The 26,379-nt window shown below is 46.1% G+C and overlaps 1 protein-coding gene across 1 annotated transcript in view; it reads right to left on the bottom strand.

The window, feature by feature from the left end:
- The window catches only part of NOTCH1 (notch receptor 1), a 98,120-nt gene extending 75,676 nt beyond the window's left edge, over window positions 1-22,444 (bottom strand). The window contains exons 1-2 of the mRNA XM_032767520.2: window positions 22,151-22,444; window positions 17,682-17,763 (exon numbers count right to left, since the gene is read on the bottom strand). Of these exons, the coding sequence (XP_032623411.1) occupies window positions 17,682-17,763; window positions 22,151-22,208 (140 nt within the window). The 5' untranslated portion in view covers window positions 22,209-22,444. The remainder of the gene's footprint in view (window positions 1-17,681; window positions 17,764-22,150) is intronic.
- Between the last annotated feature and the right edge of the window lie 3,935 nt (window positions 22,445-26,379).

Raw genomic sequence — 26,379 nt, 5'->3', positions numbered from 1 at the left:
GTTGTTGAACAAAACTTGCCCCAGGACTGACCCCTGGGACACTCCACTTGATACCGGCTGCCAGCTAGACATCGAGCCGTTGATCACTACCTATAGAGCCTGATGATCTAACCAGCTTTCTATCCACCTTATAGTCTATTCATCCAACCCATACTTTTTTAACTTGCTGGCAAGAATACTGTGGGAGACCGTACCAAAAGCTTTGCTAAAGTCAAGTTATATCACATCCACCACTTTCCCCATATCCACAGAGCCAATTATCTCATCATAGGAAGCAATCAGGTTGGTCAGGCATGACTTGCCCTTGGTGAATTCATGTTGGCTGTTCCTGATCACCTTCCTCTCTTCCAAGTGCTTCAAAATGGATTCCTTGAGGACCTGCTCCATGATTTTTCCAGGGACTGAGGTGAGGCTGACTGGTCTGTAGTTCCCCAGGTTCTTTTTCTTCCCCTTTTTAAAGATGGGCACTACATTTGCCTTTTTCCAATTGTCTGGGACCTCCCCCGCTCACCACAAGTTTTCAGAGATAATGGTCAATGGCTCCGCAGTCACATCAGCCAACTCCCTCAGCATTAGATCCGACCCCAGGGACTTGTGCATGTCCAGCTTTTCTAAACAGTCCTTAACCTGTTCTTTCACTACTGAGGGCTACTCACCTTCTCCCCATATTGTGCTGCTCAGTGCAGCAGTTTGAGAGCTGCCCTTGTCTGTGAAGACCGAGGCAAAAAAAGGATCAAGTACTTCAGCTTTCTCCACATCATCTGTCACTAGGTTGCCTCCCTCATTCAGTAGGGGTCCCACACTTTCCCTGACCTCCTTGTTGCTAACATACTCGTAGAAACCCTTCTTGTTACCCTTCACATCTCTTGCTAGCTGTAACTCCAATTGAGCTTTGGCCTTCCTGATTACACCCCTGCGTGCTCGAGCAGTAACTTTATACTCTACCCTAGTCACATGAACACACTGACTCCAGACAGAGAGACCATGGGGAAAGCAATCAAAGGAGGGGATGTCAGATTGGTTGAGAGCTAATCCTCAGATGAGACACAAGGAAACACCCCAACAGTGATTAATGAACCCCATGACAACATCTCAAAGGCCACCAACACAGCTGGCATGAAAAGCCAGCTTTGGAGAAGCTAAAAATGGAAAGAACCGCAGAGAAACCCATCCCTCCTCTCCAGAGGTGAATCCTCAAAGCAGAGTATAAAGGAACTGGCAGACTGGACCAGGCCAGCAGCCCATCTAGCTCAGCATCCTGCCTCGGATTGTGGCCATAACCAGCTGTTTCAGAGGAAGGTGCACAAAACACTACAAATTCATTCACCAAATAAAAAGAAGGGTGGGCAAAGCAAAACCAATACAATGACTCTGCCCAGCTCTACACCCCATGGAGAACTGTGCAGGCTAGTCTGTCCTTCATCCGCTTCTTGTTACAACTGGGTTTGAGGAAGGAGTTCAGTGCTCACACGCCTGGCACATCTTGGATAAAACACAAGGGCAAAGATTTGTTCCTATCAGCATCAAGTCCTCAAGCAGGAGCTTGAGGAATTTCCTCTTGCCAGCATTCCTTCATCTCCCCCTCCTCTCCTAACAAGACAGCACTAGAACTGCAGAATCCACGTGGGAACCACTACAGCCAAACAGTGATGCTAAATTAAAAAACAGCCCATTTCACTTTAAACTCCTGTCCAGGCCTGAGTTTATTAAACACCCCAGGATACGGCTGGAAAGGAACAGCGGTTGGGTAAGCAGCAGGTTATTATGAGTGACGTACGGTTAATACAGCAGGAAGCCACATCTGCAATCTTTGCTTAATTAAAAAAAAATCAAATGGCAATCCAAAGTCTTTGATGTTTTTTATACCTAGCCCAAGCCACCTAAGTGAGATTTTAAGAAGTAAGCTTTTATCTGAAAACAAACAAAAGGAATTCCCCAATGCTGGAAATGCTTGTGTGGGAGTGGAAGGGTGGCCGAGGGAAGTACAGGAACTCAAGCTGCTGTTCTTTCTCGCAGGGAGGGAGCAAATCTTGTATTGTTTTGTAGGCAGAAATATCTGGACAATTTTGGAATCCAAGTCCCCATTGAAATGAAAAACAATATAATCCCATTACTAAGTGAAATAGCCCAGACTATTCATCAATGATGGTAAATAGCTACATGGAAGTAACTGCCTTTCAATGGGATGATGAGTCTCAGAGATTCATTCACAATAAAAATGTAGGATGACAAATGAGGAGTCTAAGAGGAAAAACATTTAATTCCCACCCTCAAAATACAGGCTGCCAACTTGTTCTGCTGATTTCTGCATTAGTTTTCAATGCCATCTCTTCAGTGGAGCAATGCTGATTTACACTAGCTGAAGCCAGCCATCTCTTGCCATAAAGTATTTTCAGATCCAACTGCACTCTATCCTTGTTGATTGAAGACCTAGAGAATTCCCTGGATATGTTTAATTGAAGGTTAAATTAATTTCATCAAGGATCCTTTACTCCCAGATTTTATCTGAAACAAAACACTTCTGGCACTTCAAATGTAACCAATACTTCTAAAGCAGTCTCATCCCTGAAAAACAGAATCCAGGCTTAATGCAGAATCATGCATTAATTCCAACAGATACACTGGGCTGTCCAGAGAGCAAGGGTATCGAACACTCTGTGGGTTAGTTCATAAGGATCTAAGGCCTCCTACTCATGCAGGTTGTCCCCATTGTGGTACTTTCTTGATTAAGGACAGCTAGCGTGAGTAGAGCTTACAGAATCAACCCCACAAATTGATTGCAGGTGGTCTAACTTCAACGTACCCCTTGGGAACCAGATCCACACAAGCCTTCTACATCAGCTGAGTACACGTCCAATAGTTTTCCACTGCACTTTGCATATTAGCTGCAAATGAACATGGGTTTGAACTTTTTCCAATTTGGATTTTGCCATGAAACTTCATTAGAAATTCATCCAAACATTTATGAGAATTTTCACTTATTTTTTTATGTTCAAAATAAAATAAAATAACCCACTTTGTCAATATTTTTTCCACAAATTTTGACATTTTTGACTGTTTTTTTTAAAGACAGCTGTAGAAATCATTAACCTTGGAAATGTTACTGTCATTGGAGAGTACAGGATGGGACTTTTTATGGCCTATGGTGCCATCTTTCAACACCACTTTCACAGCAAAGTTAAAGCTCTTTTGTTGATTTATAGTAAGATCGCTGCATCGTGTGAGTAAATGTATCTCTGCCTTACCCAGAGGATTCACATGCGGTACTAGACCAGAATTATTTTTGATAAACCGTGAAATTGTGGCATAAACTTCAGTGCCAATGAAACCATCATGTCACTAAAGGATGAATAAGACTTACCGGTATTTCATTTCTTTCTCAAAAATCACCCCATCCATTATTTTGGATAATCATTTAAACGACTTTATCTCCATATATGGAAAAGTCCCACAAGCAACACATTTGATACCTACATCCTACATTACTAATCCTGGAAATAAAACCCAAGATTAAAATCTGAAGGCTACCAAGAGTTAAACAACTTATATTCAGCCCTGATTTATAACCAGAATGAGATTAGGATTTTGAAAAGCTCATAAATGACTTAAGAGGCCAAAATCCCTTGGATGCTTTTGAAAATACTAACCTAAAGTATTTCACTAGTTGCACTATGGTGAAACAAACGAGATGGAAAAGAGGAAGAAACAGACAGCAAGCATGAAAGAGAAAGACAAGAATAGTGATGGATCTATCTTGGGTCTTCCCATAAACTACAGAGGAGTTGTTGTGTTTTTTAAGTAATAAAAAATCCCTTAAAATAGTTTTTGGCAACAAAATTCCCCCATCCAAACGAAGTCTGAGATTAAAAAATACATCTGAGCAGACAAATTTTTCCTTTGAGCCTGATATTTTGGTTGTTAAGTTTAACCAAGGAAACAGCCAGTGAGAGGGGAAGACTGTGCCTTCCACACCTTTTGCCTGCAAAAATCCCTTTGTCAACATGAAGCCTTATTGACTGAAAGCAGACAATGGGGGAGCCTCTGCCCTCAGGCCGCTATCCCACATTCTTCTGCAGTGTTCCTTAGAAACCCACCTTTTATTAGGAACAGCAGGCACGGTGACAGGGCCGTCTGCTGCCTTGCCTTTTGACTTTGAGGCCTGTGTCTAACATTTTAATAGCAGCTAGGGGCCAGGGAGAGGTTGGGTTTTCTTTCCCCTCTTCTCTTTCCTCCAGGGTCATTCTATTGCAGGGTCATTCCCCCATCCAACAACTGTCACTATCCTTTTCCTCTCTAGCCAACCAAACTAACGGCTTTCTTGCCTGAACGTTCAGACAGTGAGAGAACACCAGAGCTTTGAGGCTGATGGACGCTGGCAGAACTGCAGAACGGAGCGATTCCTGTTTTTAGCTGCATCGTACTCATGACAAAATAGTACAGTATTGGGTCTGCCTGTTAGCCATAACCACATGTGGCCGCATGCCCCAAGTGAAGCTATTGCACTGTTTAACTAGCACTGCATCTCTTTGGAAGAGCCTTATCCACGTCTTAAAAAAACTGGCAGCCATGCATTATTTAACTGCAGCCTATCTGCAGAAATCTACTTTGTGTCTAATATTGGTATTTTAAGCATAAACACACACACACAAACCCTTGCCAGATCTAAAACAGTCAGTTCTTATAAAAACAAAATGAAACTGCATAGTCAAAGTTCAATAGCTCTATGCAGCAAACACTAGAAGAAGCCTTAAAGCACTTTGCCTCTTGATCTTACAAGACATTAATACCATTAGAAGAGATGTCATGAGCACAACCCCTTTAACTGTGACCACCATGGCAGGAAAGAAAGGACTCATAGGGTGGCTGACAGCGGGAACAGCACAAATGCTGAAGTCTTCTTTTGTTATCCCTCCTGGGGACCATCTTCGGTGGACACAAGAAGTGCCATATTGCAGTCTGAGCGGGCCTTGATGGATTAGCCTTTCGTTCTCAGGGTCACAGCACGGTCCATAAACGCAGTCAAAGCATCGTGCCACTAGTTCTGGCGCCTGTAATATTATACCGTAGGATGGGGGTTTGGTGATTGGACTGCGCTGATGGCTCCGAAATCAGACGCTGTGATGCCAGAAATCAGCAGGCCTGGGAAAGAGAGATCAGCCCTCCATTGTCTCAGAGAGTGTCTAGGGGGTAAAGATACTATGAAAGATGCTGTACAAAATGAGGCCCAGTTCCCCAGCTCCATGGCAGCTATCCCATTTAACTCCATGAGGTTACTCAAGGGAGTAAGAGTTTGCAGGATCACCTCTGGGGCCTACAATCTGTCAAAGAGCTTTTGGATTCCAGCCTGCCGAGTCTCCATTCACAAAAGAGTAAGACACTTGTGAATGAAACATTCTCTTGTTCTGCAGTAGCTTAAAAATTCCAGCTCCTAGCCCAGCACTGGAATGAAACTTTCACATACAGCCTGATTCTTCAGGTCCCTTCTTGCCTTCAGCTACATCTCTGCAACTTTTTTGGCTCCCCAGAGTTAGCTATAAGGGCCTGTTCTAAAGCCAAATTAAGGTAACCAGAGTATATCAACTTAAGCGGACTTTGGATCAGGCCCTAGGTGACAGGATAGTGAGACATTGCAATATCTAAGCTTTAATAAACTGGTTTCTTTCTGAATTCTTTCCTCCATGTCAGAGCAGCAACATAGCATCATAAATCAAAGCACTTTAGCAGACTAACCTCCCAGCCTTCCCTTACATGTCGGAGTCGTACAATCTATTAAATAGGGGAGCAATTATGGCATCTTTTAAACTTACAAATCCATTTCACATCTAAATACCATTAAGCCTTCCAGAGTTTTGGGAAGGGAATTAGGTTAAAATCTTGTTAAGAAGAAAGTGATTTATGTGCAAATAAACTTTTTGCAACTTGACTGAGCATGAAAGTTTCCCATTAAACTTCAGCTCCCTTCCTGCCAACCCTTCCCCAGCATTTGCTGAAGGTTCACGAGGGCTTTCAACCAATGCTTAAATGTTAATTGATTAACTGACGTTGCCAATATTAACTTCAGACAGCCGTGGGGACTGAACATCATGGCATAAAAGCTAGAACAAAATGTTAACTCTTGTATAGGGAATAACGGTCACAAACTACAATACTCTGCTCTCATTAGGTGCAATGTTCAAATCATTTCTTCTTCCAATGGCACCAGTAATTAGGTCCTAATCTGGCAAAGTACATGGGCTGGTATCTAATTCCAACTGTGAATAATCCTCCCGATTTCAATCAGTTAGGCACGTGCTCACTTACCTGGGTGAATCAGGGCCAGAGATAGTACTGCTGAGTTAAAAGTCGCTCTGGTTACTTTTGATTTTAATAAAAAACACCAAACCAAACCACCTACTACACTGATAGAGTTAGAAAATAACCTAATACACATCAGCCACATTATAGCAGAACTCCTCCCCTCCTGCAGTGGTCTGTGCCCCCAGACAGATCAGTTACACCGGAACCACACACTTATCCGAAGCACTGTTTACCCATGACCCTGATCCTTCTTCCATTCACGTCAATAGGATTCTTGTCACTACATTTTCAGGGAGCAGGCACCGTATCTCCTGCTCCATCTGTCTAAGCAGATTCTACTGCACTGCATTCCTGCTTCAAGTGCTCTATGCGTCATACAAGGAGACTTTTCAATGAACAAGTAATGTCAAGTGGTGGGAAATAGACATGGAGCGGTTAAGGGGGTTCCCAATAAAACCAGGAGCCCTGACTTTCTGCCCCACCCTCTAACCACTCAAGAATGCCACTTCCATATTATGATGGGTAGGCAGATAGCTAGGGAGCATATCTATTATAGCTGATAGAGATAAGATTAGATGGCAGAGACCTTCAAGAGCCTCTGCGCCCATTGCAGTCAATGGGACTGAGAGTTGGGCTAACTGCTCCCAATGCTGAGTGCTTTAGAAAATCCTGCCTATAATGTGCATATGTATATAGCTCACAGACAGAATATACGATGTTTTACAAATAGCATTTTTATATATATGCCCCAATCAAAGCAGGCTTAAAGCATAGTTTTAATGAAAGGAAAAATTCCAGAGTGGCAAACAGGACCCCACCAACACCTCCTCCACCATCTCCTGTACTGCTGCACTTCAGAGCTGTAGGTTCTGCTGATGTAAAGGCAAGGCAGCTAGCCGGTTCTGATACACAGCAGAATTTTTCACCACTCTATAAAATGCAGCCCTGCAATTAATTAGCTCCAACCTGAACTTCTCAACAGCTCTTTTGTGGTTTCCATAAGGAAGGTCCAACCAAGTTATTTATCCCAATGACTCTTTCCACGTCTCATTATGGTGATGGTTTTCAACCTTTTTTTCACTGGAGGACCCCTACAAAATTTCAAATGGAGGTGAGGACCCCTTTGGAAATCTAGACATAGTCTACTGCGGACCCTCAGGCATCCACAGACCACAGGTTGAAAACCACTTCCGTAGAGACATTTATATACTTCATTCATACGGTCAGTTTAAAACAGCGCTTATAAGCTTCAAAGAGATGGACTTGAAAGAGAAAACTATAAGTGATCAGTTATTTTAAACCACCATTGGAGGTAGGCAGGGGGATGAGAGACCAGGGTATAGTCTTATGGGGCCAGGGTATGGTCTTACTGAGATCTGCCAGAGAATGCTTCACAGACACCAAAATCACATCACAAGAGGCTAATGGGAGTTCTGCTATTAGCTGCAATGGGAGCCCAGAATGAAAACTTCAGAGCCCCCGTTCTTCACCCGTAACACTTTGGTTTAGAGGTGTGGGAGGGAAGTATTTAGCATGCACACAGCATCACATCTGGATACACAGACCTGAGATGGAAGGGAATTTCCTGAGCTTCTACTAAAACTGGAAGCCTCTAAACCAAGAACAGCCAGGCTTTATCCATGTGGTTTTTCATGATCACAGAATGGTAGGACCGCGAGGGACCTCGAGAGGTCGTCCAGCCCAGTCCCCTGCACTCATGGCAGGACTAAGTCTTATCTAGACCATCCCTGACGAGTGTTTGTCTAACTTGTTCTTAAAAATCTCCTATGATGGAGATTCCACAGCCTCCCTAGGCAATTTGTGATGTGAATCTATTCACTACCAACAAACAAACCTCCACTCTAATCAGACTCTCATCTCAGCTATGAACGGGAAAGATGCCCATTAACTTCAGTGGGCTTTGGAGCAAGCCTTTATTTTGTGCATTGTCTTCCATACTATAGGCCAGATTCTCATCTCAGTTCCACCACTGTAAATCTGGAATAACTCCAGACTTCTTTGGCATCACACCAGAATTACACTACTTTTGCCAAAAGGAGAATCTGATCCTCAGATAAGACAGCCTGATTTCAAGTTCTGACACTAAGAGCCTCTGAGTACAAATGTCTGTAAGATGGCAAAGAAACATAAATGGAGAAAATAAACTCTACAATAACATGTTTCCATATTTAGCCCCAATCCCCAGCTGGTGTAAACTGGAATAGTGCAAGTGAAGTCACTGGAGCAACGCTGATTAACAATAGCTGAGAATCTAGCCTATTGTCTCTGTATCATTCCTTGGAAAATAAACAAACAATCACAAACCTAATGTGTGAGAACATGAGAGCAGAATTCTTCGCAATGTGACGGTTCTGTGGGAAATGAAACTCCTGGACCTGCAGAGAAGGCGCTAATATTAAACTAACCTTCCTCAGGGATATCTTTAACATTATGCACCACATGGGGCCTTCCTTACTGAATTTATAGTAAATGCACATTTTTATTGGTCTATTCCAGTAGTTCTTAACCTATTTACCATTGTGGGCCGCATATACAAATGTGTTACATGGGCCACATCCAATGCTACCTGTATGGCCCTGAGGATGTCACCTGGGCCGCAGCTGTGTGCTGATTGGGCCACAGGTTGAGAACCACTGGTATTCCCTGTGTGCAAAAAGCTTAACCTGTTCAAATAAGCGCAAAGCTTAATAAGCAAGTGTCAAACTAGAATTGCTATACTTCTATCCCTTGGGTTATTGTAAGCTGCTTGGAGCCCTCTCTTTGCGCTGTGTTTGTCCAGTGCCTGGCACAATGGGGGTCCTGGTCTGTTACTCAGGCTCCTAGGCACTACCACAACACAAATAATAACAATATCATCCTTCTAACAGCACTGCCAGAGAATCACGCAGGATCAGGCTCTTACCTAACACTCACTGTGCTCTGAATATCACTGCCAAAGGGACGTTCAGTGACTATGTTTCAATAGTTGTCAGCAGTGAAGAATAACAGCCGAGCATCAAATACCATCGACAAGAAGAGCAGTCCAGTTAATGGGAGTGCTGAGATCTGTCAAATTCCCCAAGGGGTTCGATGGTTTTACATTAGAATAAAAGCCAATGCACACCCAATCTGCCTGCCATTCATCCCATTGACTTCAGAGGATTTTGCAGGATGCAGATCAGGGGAGAATTTGGATCTTAAGGCCAGATTCTGCTTTCAGCTGTCTCCAATGGAATTACTCTGGATTTACAATGGAGCTGTTTCCAGATTTACATCGGTCTAACAGAGCAGTGCATGGCCCTCAGCACTGAGAGTATAATACCGAGGGCCAAATTCTCCTCAGTTACCTCAGTGCAACTGTGGCAGTGATATGCAGACAGCCAGCACATGGTATTTCAGTCGCCCCATTTGCCACCTCCAAAGAATGGCCCTCGGACTGTCTCTCTGCACAGAGTTGAATTTCCCCCCACACCTAGTTATCCTGCTGACGCTGAAACGGACCACCAGACTTGTCTCACGCAGTCACTCTCCCTTCTGGCTCACAAAGCTTTTTGCCTGTAAATAAGGAATAGACTACAGGGCTTGTTCCTGAAGACTCTGACAAATGCAGCCCGTATTCAAGCAACACTGGGCCTGTATGTTGGCATTTGCGTGGTCATGCTCTGACATCCCTGCCCAAACAGCCCATTTTTGCCCTAGTTACCCTGAAAATGCAAGAGTTTACATCCCATGTCCTTCGAGTTGAGCCCTTGAAAGCTTCCTGCTGCTGGACAGCCCATTACACTCCAGGAATGCCATTCCATTGACTTCCTCCACTCGGCTTCAGCTCCACACACCTGCTCTGGGGATGCAGGACACCGACTGCCAAAGCTCCATGTTAGTTTAACTACAGCCAAGTAAATCATTTACCTCCTGGCGGTTGTGGCACGGCACTGAACCGTGAGGAGGTCTCCAAATACACACCCTTCCAGAGAAACAAAACTGTCCCATGTTTAGATGTGGCAGCAGAAGCAAAATTGCACAGAGGAATCACAAAGCCTGTGGTTCAACTCCAGTGTCCAGGAGCAGAAATGAACAGATACTAAAAGTCTCGGCATAATTCTTCCTACACCGAAAGCAACTCAAGATGTTACCGCACAACAGGCCAGAAAGTAGAGTGAGCGCCATTAAAAACTAGGCACCCACAGGTGTTTACCACAGGATGGGGGGTCAGTAAACCCCTTCTAGACACAGGGGGATAAACAGCCATCTCCTAATGGTGCCCAGTGTGAGGAAGAGCAAGAGGCGCCATTTGAAAGGCAGGCTCCATTAGTCTGGAATTTGCACTGGATGCTTGTTTTCGTCTGTGCACTTAGATCCCTGCAGAGTCTAGGCCTGACACAACAGCTTTGTTTGGTGGATGTGGGAGTGGCACAAAGGTTCCCTTTCCACTTCCCTGATCTGGTGTGCCAGTAAGAGGATGAAAAACCCTCCTTCTGTGTCAGAGGCTTCTTTCGATGTCCAATCCTAAGAGATGCTGAGCACCCACAAATCCCACCAAGGTGAGTGGGAACTGCTCATCACCTGTCTGATATGGCCTTCAGACAAGTGGATGGATTCCTATCTAACATCTAAGCCAACCATATATATATGTATATCTCCATATATATATATATATATATGGAGATATACCTATCTCACAGAACTGGAAGGGACCCCGAAAGGTCATTGAGTCCAGCCCCCTGCCTTTGCTAGCAGGACCAACTACTGATCTTGCCCCAGATCCCTAAGTGGCCACCTCAAGGATTGAACTCACAACCCTGGGTTTAGCAGGAGAATGCTCAAACCACTGAGCTATCCCTCCCCCTTTAAAAACAATGGAGATATGCCTTACCTTTCACATCAAAAGTCTACTTTGCTTTGGGAAGATACATATGTTGATGTAGGATCCTGCAAGTAAATGTAGGCTCCTCTACCCTACAGACTTGATTTATGGCCCTGAAAAACTATACCCATACCCTGGAGACAGCTTAACCATGGGAACTCACCATAATGACCACACGTACACCAGCCTACGGTAATTGCACCCTGAGGCTACTAGTTGGTTAAATATGTTTATGCTCTATAAATTTCACATTCCACTCATGTACATACAGTTACCAGCCAGCACGTCTATGAATATGAGCAAAGTGAGGGTCAGGGCACCTCCAGGTCCGGAAAGAGAAAGTTAATTTACAAAGGACATTAGTTTAAAACTTGCTAATTGCTTGCTGATGTATGTTATTCAGCCCTTTAACTGCCAAATTGTTTGTTTCTAATGTCTTACAAATAGAGGGGCAAAGAAGGTGAGGAACAAGTGGAACCAGCTAATGCAATATACAGTCAAACCAGGGGTTCTCAAACTGGGGGTCAGGACCTCTCGGGGGTCACAAAGTTATTACATGGGGGTGTTGCAAGCAGTCAGCCTCCACCCCAAATCCTGCATGGCCTCCAGCATTTATAATGGTGTTTTTAATATATACGGGGGGTCTCACTCAAAGGCCTGCTATGTGAAAGGGGTCACCAGTGAAAAAGTCTGAGAAACCCTGCAATAAACTATAACCCCTTTTGGGCCACATCCTCAGCTAGCGGAAATCAGCAGAGCTCCACTGAAGTTAACGTAGTTATGACAATTCACACCAGCTATGATTCTAGCCCTTTGAGGTCAGATAGTTCTCACACCGCAGGTTCAAGCGATGAATCCTACGAGCAGTGTAGCTACATCTGCCATCATAAGCAGAGGTGAGCAATAAACAGGATCACACAAGTTCTAAGGCTCTTCATCCTTCTAAGTCTTGGTCACAGTCTCTGAAGGCATTAAGGAAAACGGTGTGATACACTCCTGTTCCCAAGCCCTTGGCAGAGGGATTGGAATAATCAGTGTGTTTTTTGGAGGCAGAATCTGAATCAGCTCAAGGTGGCAACAAGAGGGATTTCACCAAGGCCAGATTCTCAGTTCATCAGCGTAACTCTGCTGATTTCAATGATGAAACACTTTGCATAGGCACAAGGCAAAAGACTCTGGAGAATGAGCCCCCCACACCCCTGTTCTGAAAAACTTCCTAAATGATGTTTGGCAGTGAGGTGGCCAGGCCCTGCAACTAGTTTCTTGCACTGAGTAGGCAACAAGTGATATAGGCAAAGTTCAGCCATTAAATCACCCTTCCAATCCCTCTGCTGACTGTTTGAGAATAGAAGCCACATTGGGATGGATGGGGGAAAAGTAATATATGAAAAAATCCCTATAAACCAGCATAAAATAATACAAGGGGCCAGATCCTTGGCTGGTGTGAATGGATGAAGCTCTGCTGACTCTGGGGGCAGTGCTGATTTATGCCAGCTGAGGATCTGGACCAAGATTCTCTTCCACTGGAAGCTGCAACAGGGGATGCTGATGCTTTTGTATTTTTAATCTACCCTCTTCCACCAAGTCTCCAGACTCCAACCATGTTCCTTCCGAAAACATGAGATCAGACTTGAAATGACCACCCAGGAGTCTCAACATGGCTGAATCACCATGAGACTGTTCCTTTAAGAGTTTCCTCTGGTTGATTGTTTCATACTCCACCCTCTTCCTGTCCAGCATGGAGGCGACGTTTTTTCTTTGTTATTATTTCATGGAAATAACGTTGGGCTAAAGCACATGAGAAATATCAAACCAGAAGGAAACATCCGTCCTTTAAAATGAGATAACAATGACTGAGCAGTTGAATAACCCAGAAGCCACAATGGACTGCAGAATTAAGACTGTCGCTGTAGTTTTCTGGTTTTCACCACAAAATTATTTTAATCTAAATAATAATCTCTTGCTTTTTAAAATCGAGGTTTAACCAGATATTTCCCCAACTCCTATGGGTCAGATCCATTGGCCACTGCAGTTTTTTCATTGACCTCCACGGCCTTTGGATTAGGCCCTATATCCAGAAGTTGAGCCATATGGCTGCAGAGATTCATAAACAAAAGAAAGTACTTTAGCAAACTGACCTTTTCCTCACTGCAAACCTAGTGGTTAGATTTAACCTGTTCCTTTGCCTTAAAAGCCACTTTGCAACACAGAGTCAGATTCTCAGCACGTTGGTGTAACCCATAGGTGACAAGTCCATGGGAGCTCCGGGGCTGGAGCACCCACAGAAAAAAATTAGTGAGTGCTCAGCACCCACTGGCAGCTCCTCGTGGCCTCGCCTGGCCCCCCTGCTCCAGCTCGCCTCCACTTTCTCAGCGAGTTCACCACTGCGTCCTGCTTCTCCCCACTCCCTTCCAGCACTTGTGCTACGAAACAGCTGATTCGTGGGGCAGGAAGGGAGAGGGAAGGAGGGGGAACACGGCACACTGGAGTAAGAGGCAGGGCCGGGGCAGGGATTTGGGGAAGGGATCCAATGGGAGCAGGGAGGGGCGGAGTTAGGGCGGGGACTTTGGAGATGGGGTTGGAATGGGGCCGGGCTAGGGGCAGGGATGGGGTGGAGTTGGGACGGGGAGGCATGGGCACCCACCGGTGCCAGAGAAAGTTGGCGCCTATGGCATAACCCCCTGATTTCAGTGATGAAACACAAGTGGGTTTGAGTTTAGCCCCCTCCCAAACCATGTGTGTTTAACTAATGGAACAGGGGCTTGCTGGGAATAAAATCCGCATGTCACAACAATCTTAGACCAGTCCCATTAATTCGCGATGGTACCAGTCCAAAATATAACTGTACAATGTTTAATTAGGACCTATCACTGCAAGTCAAAGTGATCTTCAGAAAAACCTTTTCATCTGATCTGGGAACACATTTGATTCAAATGAGAGCTTATTCCTTAAAGCCACAGTTAACACACACCACTAAACCACACTTCTCAGTGCTGCTGCAGTCAGTGGCTAGCTATACCATCTGCTGGTACAAACTTTTGCAAACCAGGTTTTTTAAAGTTACAAAGCCAGGGCAAGAGTTTGGGGTTGGGTTACTTTTACCTTGAGTTAAGTTCCTCGCAAGATCCTGTTAGGTGAAACATCACTATAAACTTTCAAGCTGTTTGCAAGATCATATTATTCCTGCATAGGAACTCTAAAGAAACAAGGTGGGTGAGGTATTATCTGTTATTGGACCAACTTCTGCTGGTGAGAGAGAGCAGCTTTCGAGCTCACACAGAGGTTTTCTTCAGGGCTGGGAAACACTCTGAAACCCGCAGAAGAGCTCTGTATAAGCTCAAAAGCTTGTCTCTCTTGAATGTCCCGGGACCGACACAGCTACAACTACACTGCATATAGGAACTCTAAAGGCAATTTAATTAGGCCACTTCTGTTGCAAGACCTCTAGCTGATCAAATGCCCAGACCTCTTCATTCAATTAAAGCTCTATGTACAAGACGGACTGGCAAGGAGACAATAAGATAAAGGACCAGGAGTTTTAGGAAATGTAGCTGTAAAATAATAAAAGTTAGTGAAAGTTCATCATTTCACCCTGGTGATTTGCTTTCCATAACAGGGCTTATACACTGATAACTCTGAAACCAATGTTACTTTCAAGTAACTCAGTTAGCTCTCTGCTATAATGAGTATCCGCAACAAACGCAGAAATACTTCTCCACTGGAGTAGCTTCTCCCTCGTACACTATTTATTTCATTCCACTTTCTAATTGGATTTGTGGGGGAAGCACAAAGGGGCTTTATGGCCAAACTGTGTTAAGTGCCAGGCCAAACTGAGATGTGGCCTCTAGCCAAAATGGTATGTTTCATTCAGGCGCCAATGGGTGGTGCCAACTTTTTCCACTTCTGCTATCTGTGCTCTTAACTTTGCTTTGTTTAAGGGGCTTGGAAGCAAAACTCCTAGTAAAGAGATACTTAGAGAAGTCTGAAAAATAAGATTTTGCTAATCCCTATCAGGTACCTTGGAAGTTACATCTCATCCAACGTCTCAGTCCCCACCAAACTTGCCTTCCCAAAATCATCATCCATTAAAAGTTCAACCTACACAGACAGCATTCAATATTAGCAGCTACTGAAACCTTCGTTTCCTGCAAAAACAGCTCACACATTTGCAAGCGGCTCTGTATTTGTGGTCAAGAAGATCAGTCACTTACGGCTGCCAGCAAAGAAATTCTTCAAAGATACCAAAGTCTCTCTTTTTTTCTTAAAAAAGATACTTTGGAGGCTTTTCCTCCTTTTAATAGAGCTTGCACACATCAGATCTAATTAGATTCCACTGCCATCTGCACATGCAATGTAAATCGGGAGTTGCAGGGAGTTGGAACTTGAGAGAAAGAAAGAAAGAAAGAAAGAAAGCAACCACAAGGAAAAGGAGGGGTGTAGGGTTGGAGTGGGGGATGGAAAGAGTTATGCATTCGGGGAAGCCATACATGATTAGTCACACAGCATTAATCTGCCTCCCTTAACAATAGCTGCCGAATTTCGACCGAATCCCAGCTGTCGTTCTTTGAATGAAAGAAAACAAGATTTAGAGCGTCAAGCGTTGGTAAGGGCTTCTGCTAAATAAAAAAAAAAAAAAAGGTGGCGTGCATTCATTAATAGCTCACAAAGAGACCCAACTTTTGTCCATTAAATTGTTCATGTGCCTGATTAATTTGCTGATTTTTTTTCCAAGAGGGTGGCAGTTTGGGTGGAAGGGAGGGGGCAGGAGATGCCAAACTGGGCAGAATAACCCAACTGAAGCAGACGTGAAAACCTGATCTTCCCCTTGGCCCCCACCTCCACCCCGAATGTTGTGAAGGAAGATTGCCATTCAACAGTTGGCATGGAAATGCCTTCAGGTCCCTCTGCAGAGGGGAGCTCTGAACTGGATGTCTGGAATGGACAAGACTGTCTTCTTGGCATGCCCCAACCCCACATACGCTTAACAGGTGGATGGGGGAGGCTGGCTGGAAAACAAATCCATTCGGATTTCGTTTATGTAATAGTTAAAAAAATACAAAAAACTGAAATCTTATTCATTTCTCTTTGGTTATTGTTCCTTGGAAGGTTGGAGTGAATCAGTCATCGCTGTGGTGGGTTGGTTAGTGAGTCCTTCAGGAAATCCCAACATTTCACACATCAGTTAGCTCCATGATCCAGGACTGGAGAAAGCCAGCCAGAGAACCGTCACATAAAACTATCTTGCAGGCAAAAGGTGCCTCTCTCTTACTGAGTGAACCTGCATTCTTATGAGCCTAATCCTGCAACACAGCATGGGCCATATCCTTGGCTGGTGAACATTGACTTCCATGGAGTTATGCTGATGTGCCATAGCTGAGAGCCTGGCCACAACCGCCTTCAACCCCCATTGACTCCAATGGGACGTGGCGGCCCCTTGTCACACCCACTGAAGTCAATGGATACCTAAATATCTGTTTATTTCAGCGGCAGCAGAATCAGAATCATGGCATTAGGAAGATCGCACTCTACTGTGAATTGACATTATGGCGTCCACAATTCGAAAAGCATGTTGATAAACTGGAGGCAGTTCAGAGAAGAAGCAGGAGAAGGAAAACATGCCTTATAGCAACAGACTCAAGGAGCTCAATCTCTAACAAAGAGAAGGTTAAGGGATGACTTGATTACTGTCTGTAAGTACCTACATGGGGAACTAATATTTATTAATAATGAGCTCTTCAACATAGCAGAGAAAAGAATAACAACACAATCCAATGGCTGGAAGCTGAAGCTAGAAAAAATTCAGATTTAGAAATAAGATGTAAATTTTTAGCAGTGAAGAGGATTAACCACTGGAATAATTCATCAAGGGTCTCCATCACTGGCAATTTTTAGATCAAGACTGGATGTTTTTCTAAAAGATCTGCTCTAGGAATTATTTTTGAGAAGCTCCACAGGTTTGCTACACAGAAGGTCAGATTAAGTGGTCACAGCGGCTCCTTCTGGCCTTGGAATCTGTGAATCATGGGGTTGTCACTGAGTGTGACCTCTGGCCAAAGGATAGGGTAAATATTAGGATAGTCTTAAAATGCTTGCTGGATTTTTTGCAGTGAATATTAATGCTTTTTACAGGCCCAGCAGGTGGTCTCTGAAGCACAAGATTCTGGGGCCAGAAGCAGGAGTTTGTCCTGGAGTGAATTAAAAAAAAAAATGAATAAGGCTATCCAGAGTCTCCCTTAGAAATTACTTATTGGTCCAGATGGTACTAAATCCTGCTCCATTCCCTTCAACAGGGTGACACATTTGGCCCTTTCTTGTATTTTCCCCCCAACCAGGACACCACGCTTGACTCCTATTCAAGTAGGACTGGGTCCCAGTATGGCTGCAAATTATTCTTGCACCTCAAATAAAAGAATGCTTTTCCTCTTTTTGAATTCAGGTCCTTCAAAGCAAAGTCAACTTTACGGCAATGTGTTCATCTAGATAAAGGAAACTCATTGGCTCAGTTCTCTTTTATACTTACAGGCATACCCCAGTCCCATTGGAGTAAGTTTCACACTTTCCCCCATTCAAGCAGGATTCGGCAGGCTGGGTACATCGTAAACCTGCAAACAGAAGATGAGAATTAGCCACTAGTTAAGCCATGTCTACCCTATAAAATTACATTGACCGTTGGCATACAGATGCCTCAATAATTACATCGCTTGTGCTTGTTGACACTTTGCTCCTTGTGTCGGCGGTGTGCGTCTTCAGCAGGAGCGCTTGTATCGAGTGAACTGTCAGCGTGGGGCATTGTGGGACAGCTTCTGGAGGCCAGTAACAGTCAACATAAGCAATGCAACGTCTACACTGATGCTGTGTCAACCTAACTACATCAACCTTGATGCTACGCCACTCATGGAAGTGGAGTTATTAAATTGGCATCCCAGGGCAGTTCTGTCAGCAGGAGTGAAATTTTAGCATAGACACTTCCACAGTTAGGTCAATGTAAGCTGTCTTGCGTTGACCTAACTCTGTAGTGTAAAACAGGCCTTCGACACCTCAATTAGCCTAATCCCCAGAGAGAACAAACTGAGTCTTTCGCTGATCAAAGGCCTTCTCTTATTCAAGTCAATGAGAGGGGGTCTTATATTAGTCTATAATGGCAGGCTCACAGAGACTCTAGCTCTGCTAAAGCTCTGGAAGTGATGGGCTCTCAGTAGAAGATGTCATCAAATGATGAAACACATAAAAATGCATGGCTAATTGCACTGGGCCAAGCTGCAACCAGTTTCTAGGCACCATGTGATTTCAAAGGGGGCTGGCATAACATGGCCCAGTCTCTTGTCTTTTATGCAGGGAAAAGCTGGCCTGAAAAGATCATTTTTGCAAACGTCACGGATTTCGGACTCAATCTTTCATTCCTTATTCAGCTAAACTCTGAAGGAGCTCAATGGGAACACTGCCTTAGTATGAAGTTGGTCAGGCCCTTAGGATTTGGGTGACATGGGCTATTCTAAAAACCTAATCAAGAGGACCAACCGGTAACCATTACTCATAAGAGTAATCTTTATTTAAGTGAGTAGTCCACTGAAGCCTACTAGGGTAAGGATTTCAGGATCTGATCCTTTGGGCCAAATTCTGCTCTCAGTTATCCTAGAATTACTCCTGATTTTACATCTCAGTCTGGCCTGTAGATTGTAAACTTTTCAGGGCACAGCCCCTTGGCCAAAATTGACTCTCACGTTAGGGAAAAGCCAGAGTAACTTCAGATCAATCAGTGGAGTTACTTCAGATTTACACGGGGTCTCTTCAAGCAGAATGCATCCCTGGATTTTTGGTGTGTCTGCAAAGCCCCATGCATCTTTACAGCACTGCATAAAACTAATTCAATAATAAAAATTGCAGATAGGCTCTTAACCAATCAAACCCAGTGGAGGCCCACTGCAGTGGCATGGGACATTAGTGGATTGAAGGCTGCCCATGATATAAGGTGTTTCCAATATGCAAATGCGGGTGCACAATGGAATGCCACCGACCATATGGCGACGTGCTAGCAATTCTGTCTAACAGCTTACAGGGGAAAGGGGGCTGCCACGGAGCTTTAAAGAAAAGCAGTCACAGAGCAGCCTGGGCTGCTTTCATAAGGCAAAGTTATCTGCAAACTTTAAGCTCATATTACAGGGCAGGCTCCCGTCCTTGTTCTCAGCCACCTAGCTGGGTTTCTTCCTCGCCTTCCCCCTCACTTACTGCTACTGTCCTGGCTACACAAAATGTTCCTGAAACTATTGCTGAATTGTCTGGCTGTTCAGATATTCATAGTAAAAAAAAAAAAAAAAGAGAAGAAAGAAAGACAAAAAGTGACTACAGACTGTCCTACAGAGGGAGAACAGAGTTGTAAAGCCACAGGCGCACACTCCCCTCCTTGCTCGTGGGAAAAAGCAACAGCTGCAGAGCAGAGCCTTCCCTGATTCCTAACAAAGGGGGAAATCAGAGCTGCCCATTGTAAAATGTTAAAGACACCTCTTGTTACATTATTTACTGTAGGGCAGCTCTCAATCCTGTATCACCCTTGATACTCAATACCTGCTGCCTGAAAGATCTGATTGAGTCAACTCACAGCCCCACTACCTCCTCCCGTGCCAAAACACTGCAGCCTGTTTTCTTTGGGGAGGAGGGAATTAAGCCAGCCTGGGTCCCTCCGCAGTTATGCAAAGTGAAGTGAAACCAGACAGCGCAAATGGTACCTAAACGGGGCCCTTCCCGGAAGGCTGTGATGACACCCTTACTATGAGTAAGACTTCTGACTTTATATCATAACTCTGAAGTACACAGGGGAAGGCTACACAGCCTAAGGCAGAGGGCATTAGTGTCTCAATGCTCAGTCCTACCCTCTCTGATCTAAAAGCTCCAGGAGAGAAACCCCAGTCTCTCTCCCTTTTAAAAATTGTTGCATTTAGGACAGATGCACCCAGGCATCCTTTTTTTTTATACGCACATATATATATAAAACCCCCAACAACATGCGAGGGCAGCGTGCAAGAATGAGAGGTGGCTATACGGGCTGGCTAAGCACGGACCCCTTTTTTCTCTTATATGCCAGCACTGCGTCTCCTGGTAACCTCCCTTGCTGACATCAGTGGCACTGGTTTCAGTGGGAGTCAGGGTGGCAGAATCCAACCCACTATGTTACAGTTAGCATCGGTTTGAGCCAAACACTTAAGGGCCAGATTCTGCTGCCTTTTCACTGAGTAGCACTTTCTCGGCCCTAGCAGGCCCCAGCAAGTTAGTGAGACCCCTCACATGAGTAGGTGCTACTCCTGTATTTATACTCTTATATAGCGCTTTTCCAGGGCCGGTGCTTCCATTTAGGCAACCTAGGAGGTCGCCTAGGGTGCCAGGATTTGGGGGGGTGGCATTTTGCCACTCTCGGCAGCAATTCAGTGGCAGGGGGTACTTCCACGCTCCAGGTCTTCGGCGGCAATTCGGCGGTGGGAGGTCCTTCACTTGCACCAGGACCTGCCACTGAAGTGCCCGGGAGGGCGGAAGGACCCCCACCTAGGGCACCAAAAACCCTGGCGCCACTCCTGCACTTTTCAAAAGCACTTCACCATCTTTATTTTTTCAGTGTTGTGAGGATAAAGGCATTGAAGTGCTCCATTTTCAAGTAGAGATGCACAATACAATTATTTCTGCAAGTTAAGAAGAATTTTTTTTTTGAAAGCATCTTCCTACTCATTTCTCTCACTTTGGTGAAACTTATGCATCTTTCAGTTTTAGGCCTTTTAGACTAAAAAAGAATTGTTGCACAAGTTTCCATTTGATTGTTTCCCCAAATGTTACTGCACTGTGCCGAAACACAACGGCCTCTGACATCCGCCCCAAAACTTGCAAGGAAAGGGCTGAGAGAACAAGAAATCTGACGTCGATTCGAGAAACAGGAAATAAAAAATGAACAAGGCATTCAAAAAACAAAAACCAGTCTCCGGCTTGTTCAGCGCACAGTCCAGCCTTGAAAAGAGGAGGAGGAAGAGAGCTACTTTCTGAGCTCTGTAACATGAAATATTCAACTGCTGAGAAAAAAGAACTCAGAGAAAAGCCCCCACACAACTCACCACATTGTTATCCTGAGATCAGTTCTCAAAACTAGCCCCCCCCCCCCCCACACACACACAGAGGCTTGTTTTGTGTTACAAAACCAGTCGTGCTTTCAAGCCTTGGTGATGGCAGCTTTTAAAGGCTTGATCTCCTCCGGAGAGCTCGAGAGAATAAAGTTTTAAGAGAACTCAGCTCAATCCTTCCCAGCCTCCTCGGCTCGGATTTGGTTGAGCGCTGAAGAAGTTATGCCACCTTGTGAGGCAGGATCAGCTCTTCCCCCGGCTTGTTTTAAAAGCGAGGGGGTTAAACAAACTGGATTCCCCGCCCTGCAGCTATGCCTGCCACACACCCTCTCAGGTGGGTTGTGATCTTTTAAAATCGGAGGGGAGAGGGAAGGAGAGATTCCCTCTTGGAGGGCAGTTGGAAGCAGACAGCAAAGCAACAGCCAGACACACACACACAGAGCGATTTCACTCCGGATTGCTCCATTCCCTGATAAGAACAGAACTTTTCAAGCCGCAGTCTCTTCCCCTTCAGCCTGCTCCGGGCTGAGCAGCTGCCAGACAGCCCTGCTTTCACTTCGCAAAGGGTTTCACCTGCCCCGGGCTCTCCCCCGCTAGGACTCCCCAGCACCAAGGGGGTCTCTCCCCTTCTCTAGTCAGGGACCCCCCTCTCCTCACGCCAGGCTGCCCCGGCGGGGGGGAGCACAGGGCAGGGGAAGAAGGGAAACAAACGGGCGAGAAAGTTTCCACTTCGCCGGCTAGAGAAGGCAGGACTTTGGCTGGGACACGCCGCAGCCCAGCTCCATCTCCCGGGGCGCCACTTAATTTCTGCTCCGGAGCATCAACTGTCTGGTGGCCACAGACCCGCCCCCCCATCCTGTCCCTTTCCTCCAGGCCCAGCCCTGGCCCCTACCTCGGCTCAGCACGGGCAGCAGTGACAGCAAGAGGCTCTGCACCAGAAGCTGCTGCATTCCTTCTCTTCGAGCTCCGCACAGGCGTCTCTCTCTTTGCGCTGGTCCTGCCCCCCCTTTCAGAGCCACATCGATCCCGGGGCGCCCCCAGCCAGCCGGCGGGCATGCAGGATCCGCCCCTCCAAAGCACCCCAAACTCAGGCAGGAAAAGCAATCCGCTCCCAGGGAGAAATGCCCGGTGCCCCCGAGAGACGCAGAGAGCCGCAGCGCCCCGTGCAACCTCCGGCTGCAAATCCCCTAGTGAGGAGGAGGAGGAGGCTCTGAGCCGCGCTCTCCTCCCCTTCCCCCCCCGCGATCCTTCCGCCCAGGTGCCCTGAGCCCCAGCCAGCCAAAGCAGCCTGCCAAGGGGCAATGGGGAGCCTGCCCCCGGGCTGCCAAGGGCAGGTGGGGGCGGGATCGTTTTGGGGAGCTGCTCCCCAAGCCCCTGCGCTCAGGAGGAGCCCGGGCAGGGGAACTCCTCGGCGTCGAGAAGTTTCCCAGGCTGCTGGAAGTTGTGTGTGTGTGTGTATGTGTGTGTGCGCGCCTGCACGCGGAGGGATCCCGGCGTTGCTCATCCCAAAGCTGGGTTGTGGTCCCCCGGGATGCCCTGCCTGCGCCCCAGTCCCTGGCATGCTGCCCCCGAGGTTGGGGCTGGTCGGAGGGTAGAAAACTCTGGGAAAGTGTGTTTGCCCCTGTGCAACAAGAGGGGGACTTAAGCTGCATATTGCCGAGGGGGTCAGAGGGGCAAGAGCTCGGTGCTGCTAGAGGACAAGTTGTATCAGCTCTTCAGGGGGATGGGTGAGAGTAACCCCCCCCCCCAGGTGTGTGAGAAAAGTCATTGATAGCCAGACTGCCTAACCTGTGGACTGATGGGGAAAGAGGGGGACAGTACTCAAATACGGGCTCAGCAGATGCAGCCACAAAAATGTGAACTCAACCCCTGCACCTCCCAGAGCCTGCGTTGTGCATGCAAAAGTGTGCACCTGGCTCGGATAACCCTGTGGCTAGCTACCTATCAGGGCAGGTAACTGCAGGGTTTTGTGAGTGCGGACATGTTTGCCTGCCTTTCCAACAGGCCAGTCAGGGAGAAGGGGTCTGTTCAATTGTCCAGGTGCAGAGGGAGAGGGTGCATTTTCACCAGGGCGGTGGATCCAACCTGCATTTTTGCAGGTGCAGTCCGAGCAGCTCCAAGTTTGACAAGTGCAGCAGGTGACTAAACAGATCTGGGAGGCCACCTTTTGTGTCTGCCTTGAAAAACCTGGCCCAGAGTGCCACAGTCCCAGACAACTCTGGATCTCCAATGTATTGACTCAGTGATTGACTTTTGCTCTTGGAATGTGCTAGGTTACACAAAGTGAGGTGACTAATCAAAACCATCCCTATAAAGATTTATCCACCCCCAAACCCCTGCATATTGGGAATGCATTTCCTGCTCCTCGCATATATATCATGCTCCAGTGGAAATAGCTCGAGTGGGGTCTGTTAATTTATTTCTTTTGTGCTGTAAACTTCTGAACTTTCAGCCAAAGCTCTGGCCAAAGATAACGAGATGAGATAACTAAATAAAAGCAGGCCTGGAAGCCAGCACCAGAGGGGGGAGGGAAAAAACCCAAACTTGAGCAAACTTCTACCCAGACTCCTGCATGTACAATATTAAATGCTGGCTGCTGCCATGTGCCATAGCTACCTCTGTATTTCATTCTGGGCATCCTGTTCCTCTAGCTCTCTCTTGCTAGGCCGACTTCATCCAAGGGCCACGTCCTGCAAAGCAGAGAGCTGTCTCTGGAGTCAATAGGATGTCTGTGTGTGGAAGGCTTGCAGGATGGATTCCTTCATGTGACTGCCTCTAGGAATTTGACAACGACAACTAATTGTAGTTACTAATACAACCACATGTAAGAGGACCAACCCCTCCTGCCCCACCTTGGTGCTCCAGCATGGCTTGAGCAATTACTATATAATCCCAGTAATTAAAGATGAACTGAAATCTAGACATCTGTCCAGGTGCCTAAATATAGATTTAGGTGTCAGATTCGAGGCACTCATGTTTGAAAATCTTGGCCAAAGTCTGTGCCTACACTAAACTCCTTCCTTCACCTCTCCCACTACTACACAACCAGTGATGCAGCACCAACAATGGTATCAAGTGTGGGAAGGCTCACGTGCTCTCTTCTTTTCCACTGTGCCATCGAATCCTGCGCAGATGGTGGCAAAAAAATGCCAGTGTCTTGTCTACATTAGAGATCCCTGTCTCGTAACCACATAATCGGTTAGTGCAACAGTGGGAAATGTGGAGAAAAAGCTGAGTGTATGCAAGGCCTAAGGGGTTTGCCCAAGGTCCCACAGCAAGTCAGTGGCAAAGTCAGGAAGAGAGCATAGACTTCCTGGCTCTCATCTCAGTGCTCCTCCCACTAGTGTACAGCTGGCCCTGCTAGCAACCTGGCACCTATCTTTGAATGGGATCCACCAGCACAGACTATGATATCTGCACATGGGTCTGTGCTAATGCATTCTGTGGACCTCTATTCGCAAAGCAGTTCTGCCGCGTAAGGGACTGATCATCGTTTCGGGGAGAATCCAAGTGAAAACAGGAGAGATGAATTATCCTGAGCCAACTGTAGCTATTTTCTCCCTCCTCTGTCTCCAAATGGTTCTGTTCAACCTCTACTGCTTGATAACAGCGTTAGAGTCAGGGGACGTGCCTGTCCAGGTTAGTGTGCATTTAGTTAAAGGGGGGAAGCGAGAGGGAAAGGGAGACCGACTCCACAATGGGTTATGAAAAGAAGTGACACCTCTCACTTGTTCCTTGTCATGGGTATGTCTCTCCCTTCATCTCCAAAGGCACCTTCCAACCTCCACAGAGCTGGTGTTACCCCACTATTTCCTGCTGTAAATTATTTCCAGAGTGAGTGTGAAACAAATAAAAAATGGAGGGGAAAGACTCAGTCCAATAGATCAAATGGAAGAGCCCCTCAGCATTATTTCTCAGCTGTACGCTCTCTTCGTTTTCCTTGTGTCTTTCATCCTTCGAAACAGGCCTCTGATGTGGGTGCCCCAGCATGGATTTAGGGTGGCGATTTTCCAAGTGAGTTGGGCATCCCTTTGAATTTAGTCACCTGTGAAAATTCAAGTCTAGGTACCCAGCTTTCAGCACCCAACTTTGGAAACTGTGGCCTTTGCCTCTGCGCGCCGGCTACCCCCACCCCGTAAAATGGGGCTAATGAGAAATAATTTGCTCATCTTTTTCAAGTGACTCAAGCTCCAGGGATAGATATTAAAAACAAAAGGATGTTCTGGCTCTTATTGGCCCTGATCTGAAACCCCCTGAAACCCAAGAGGAGGTCTTTCCCTCGACTTCACAGGGCTTTGGATCAGGCACGTTATGGCCAGACGAGGAGCAAGGGGGAATATGTGCATTTACTTAAGTGCCTTTTATGCTGTTAGGCCTGGAGTGAATGCAGTGTTCGATTTAAACACGTAGGCAGGTGATGGTGACATCTGACGATTTCATGGTTTTGTACGTGCCCTGGAGTTGATAAGCTGACAAACCCTAGCTCTTTGCAGTAGCTGCTGGCTGGTAGGCGCGGGTTTCTGTTTCTACCTGAGAGGATAGCTTTAGTGCCTCTCTTTACAGCTGTTATTTTCCACACTTGGGCAGGGAAGGAAACTTCTCCCCTGTGTTTTCCTCCCTTTTTCCTGCTCTCCAGTTTGAACTGGTCACAACAGCAGCTATGGGAGAATGAAGAAGATAATGGGGGTAGGGTTATAAATGCTGCCAAAACCCAGATGAAGGGACATTCCCACACCTCCTTAACACTTAGCTGCTTTGCTGTCCTCTCTTCTTTCCCAGTCTTCTCTTTGAGATTACAAAACATCAGGCCCGTTCTGCTGCCCTGATTTGCATTCCCACTACAGCGCTAGGACTCCGTTCTTATCAGTGGGGCTACAGTGCAGAGCGGAACCGGCTTTGTGCATCTGAGTATGAGGTTTCTCTCTGGAAGAGGTGGATCTGGAATATTCCTAGGTATTGAGTTTCCCTCCATTTCCCCCATCTTGTCCATTGTGTTTGCACATTCACAAGCAGTTAGCAGGAGCCCTCTCTGCTCTACCTGCTTGGAAATACCTATGTTCCCTTTGCCCGGGCATGTTCTCTGAGCTGGGAAAGCACTCCACATGCAGGTTAGCTGGATGT

This window comes from Chelonoidis abingdonii, chromosome 24, assembly GCF_003597395.2.
Source record: "Chelonoidis abingdonii isolate Lonesome George chromosome 24, CheloAbing_2.0, whole genome shotgun sequence".
In the NCBI taxonomy this organism is placed as follows: Eukaryota; Metazoa; Chordata; order Testudines; family Testudinidae; genus Chelonoidis; species Chelonoidis abingdonii.
This window is presented reverse-complemented; position numbering and strand designations above follow the sequence as displayed.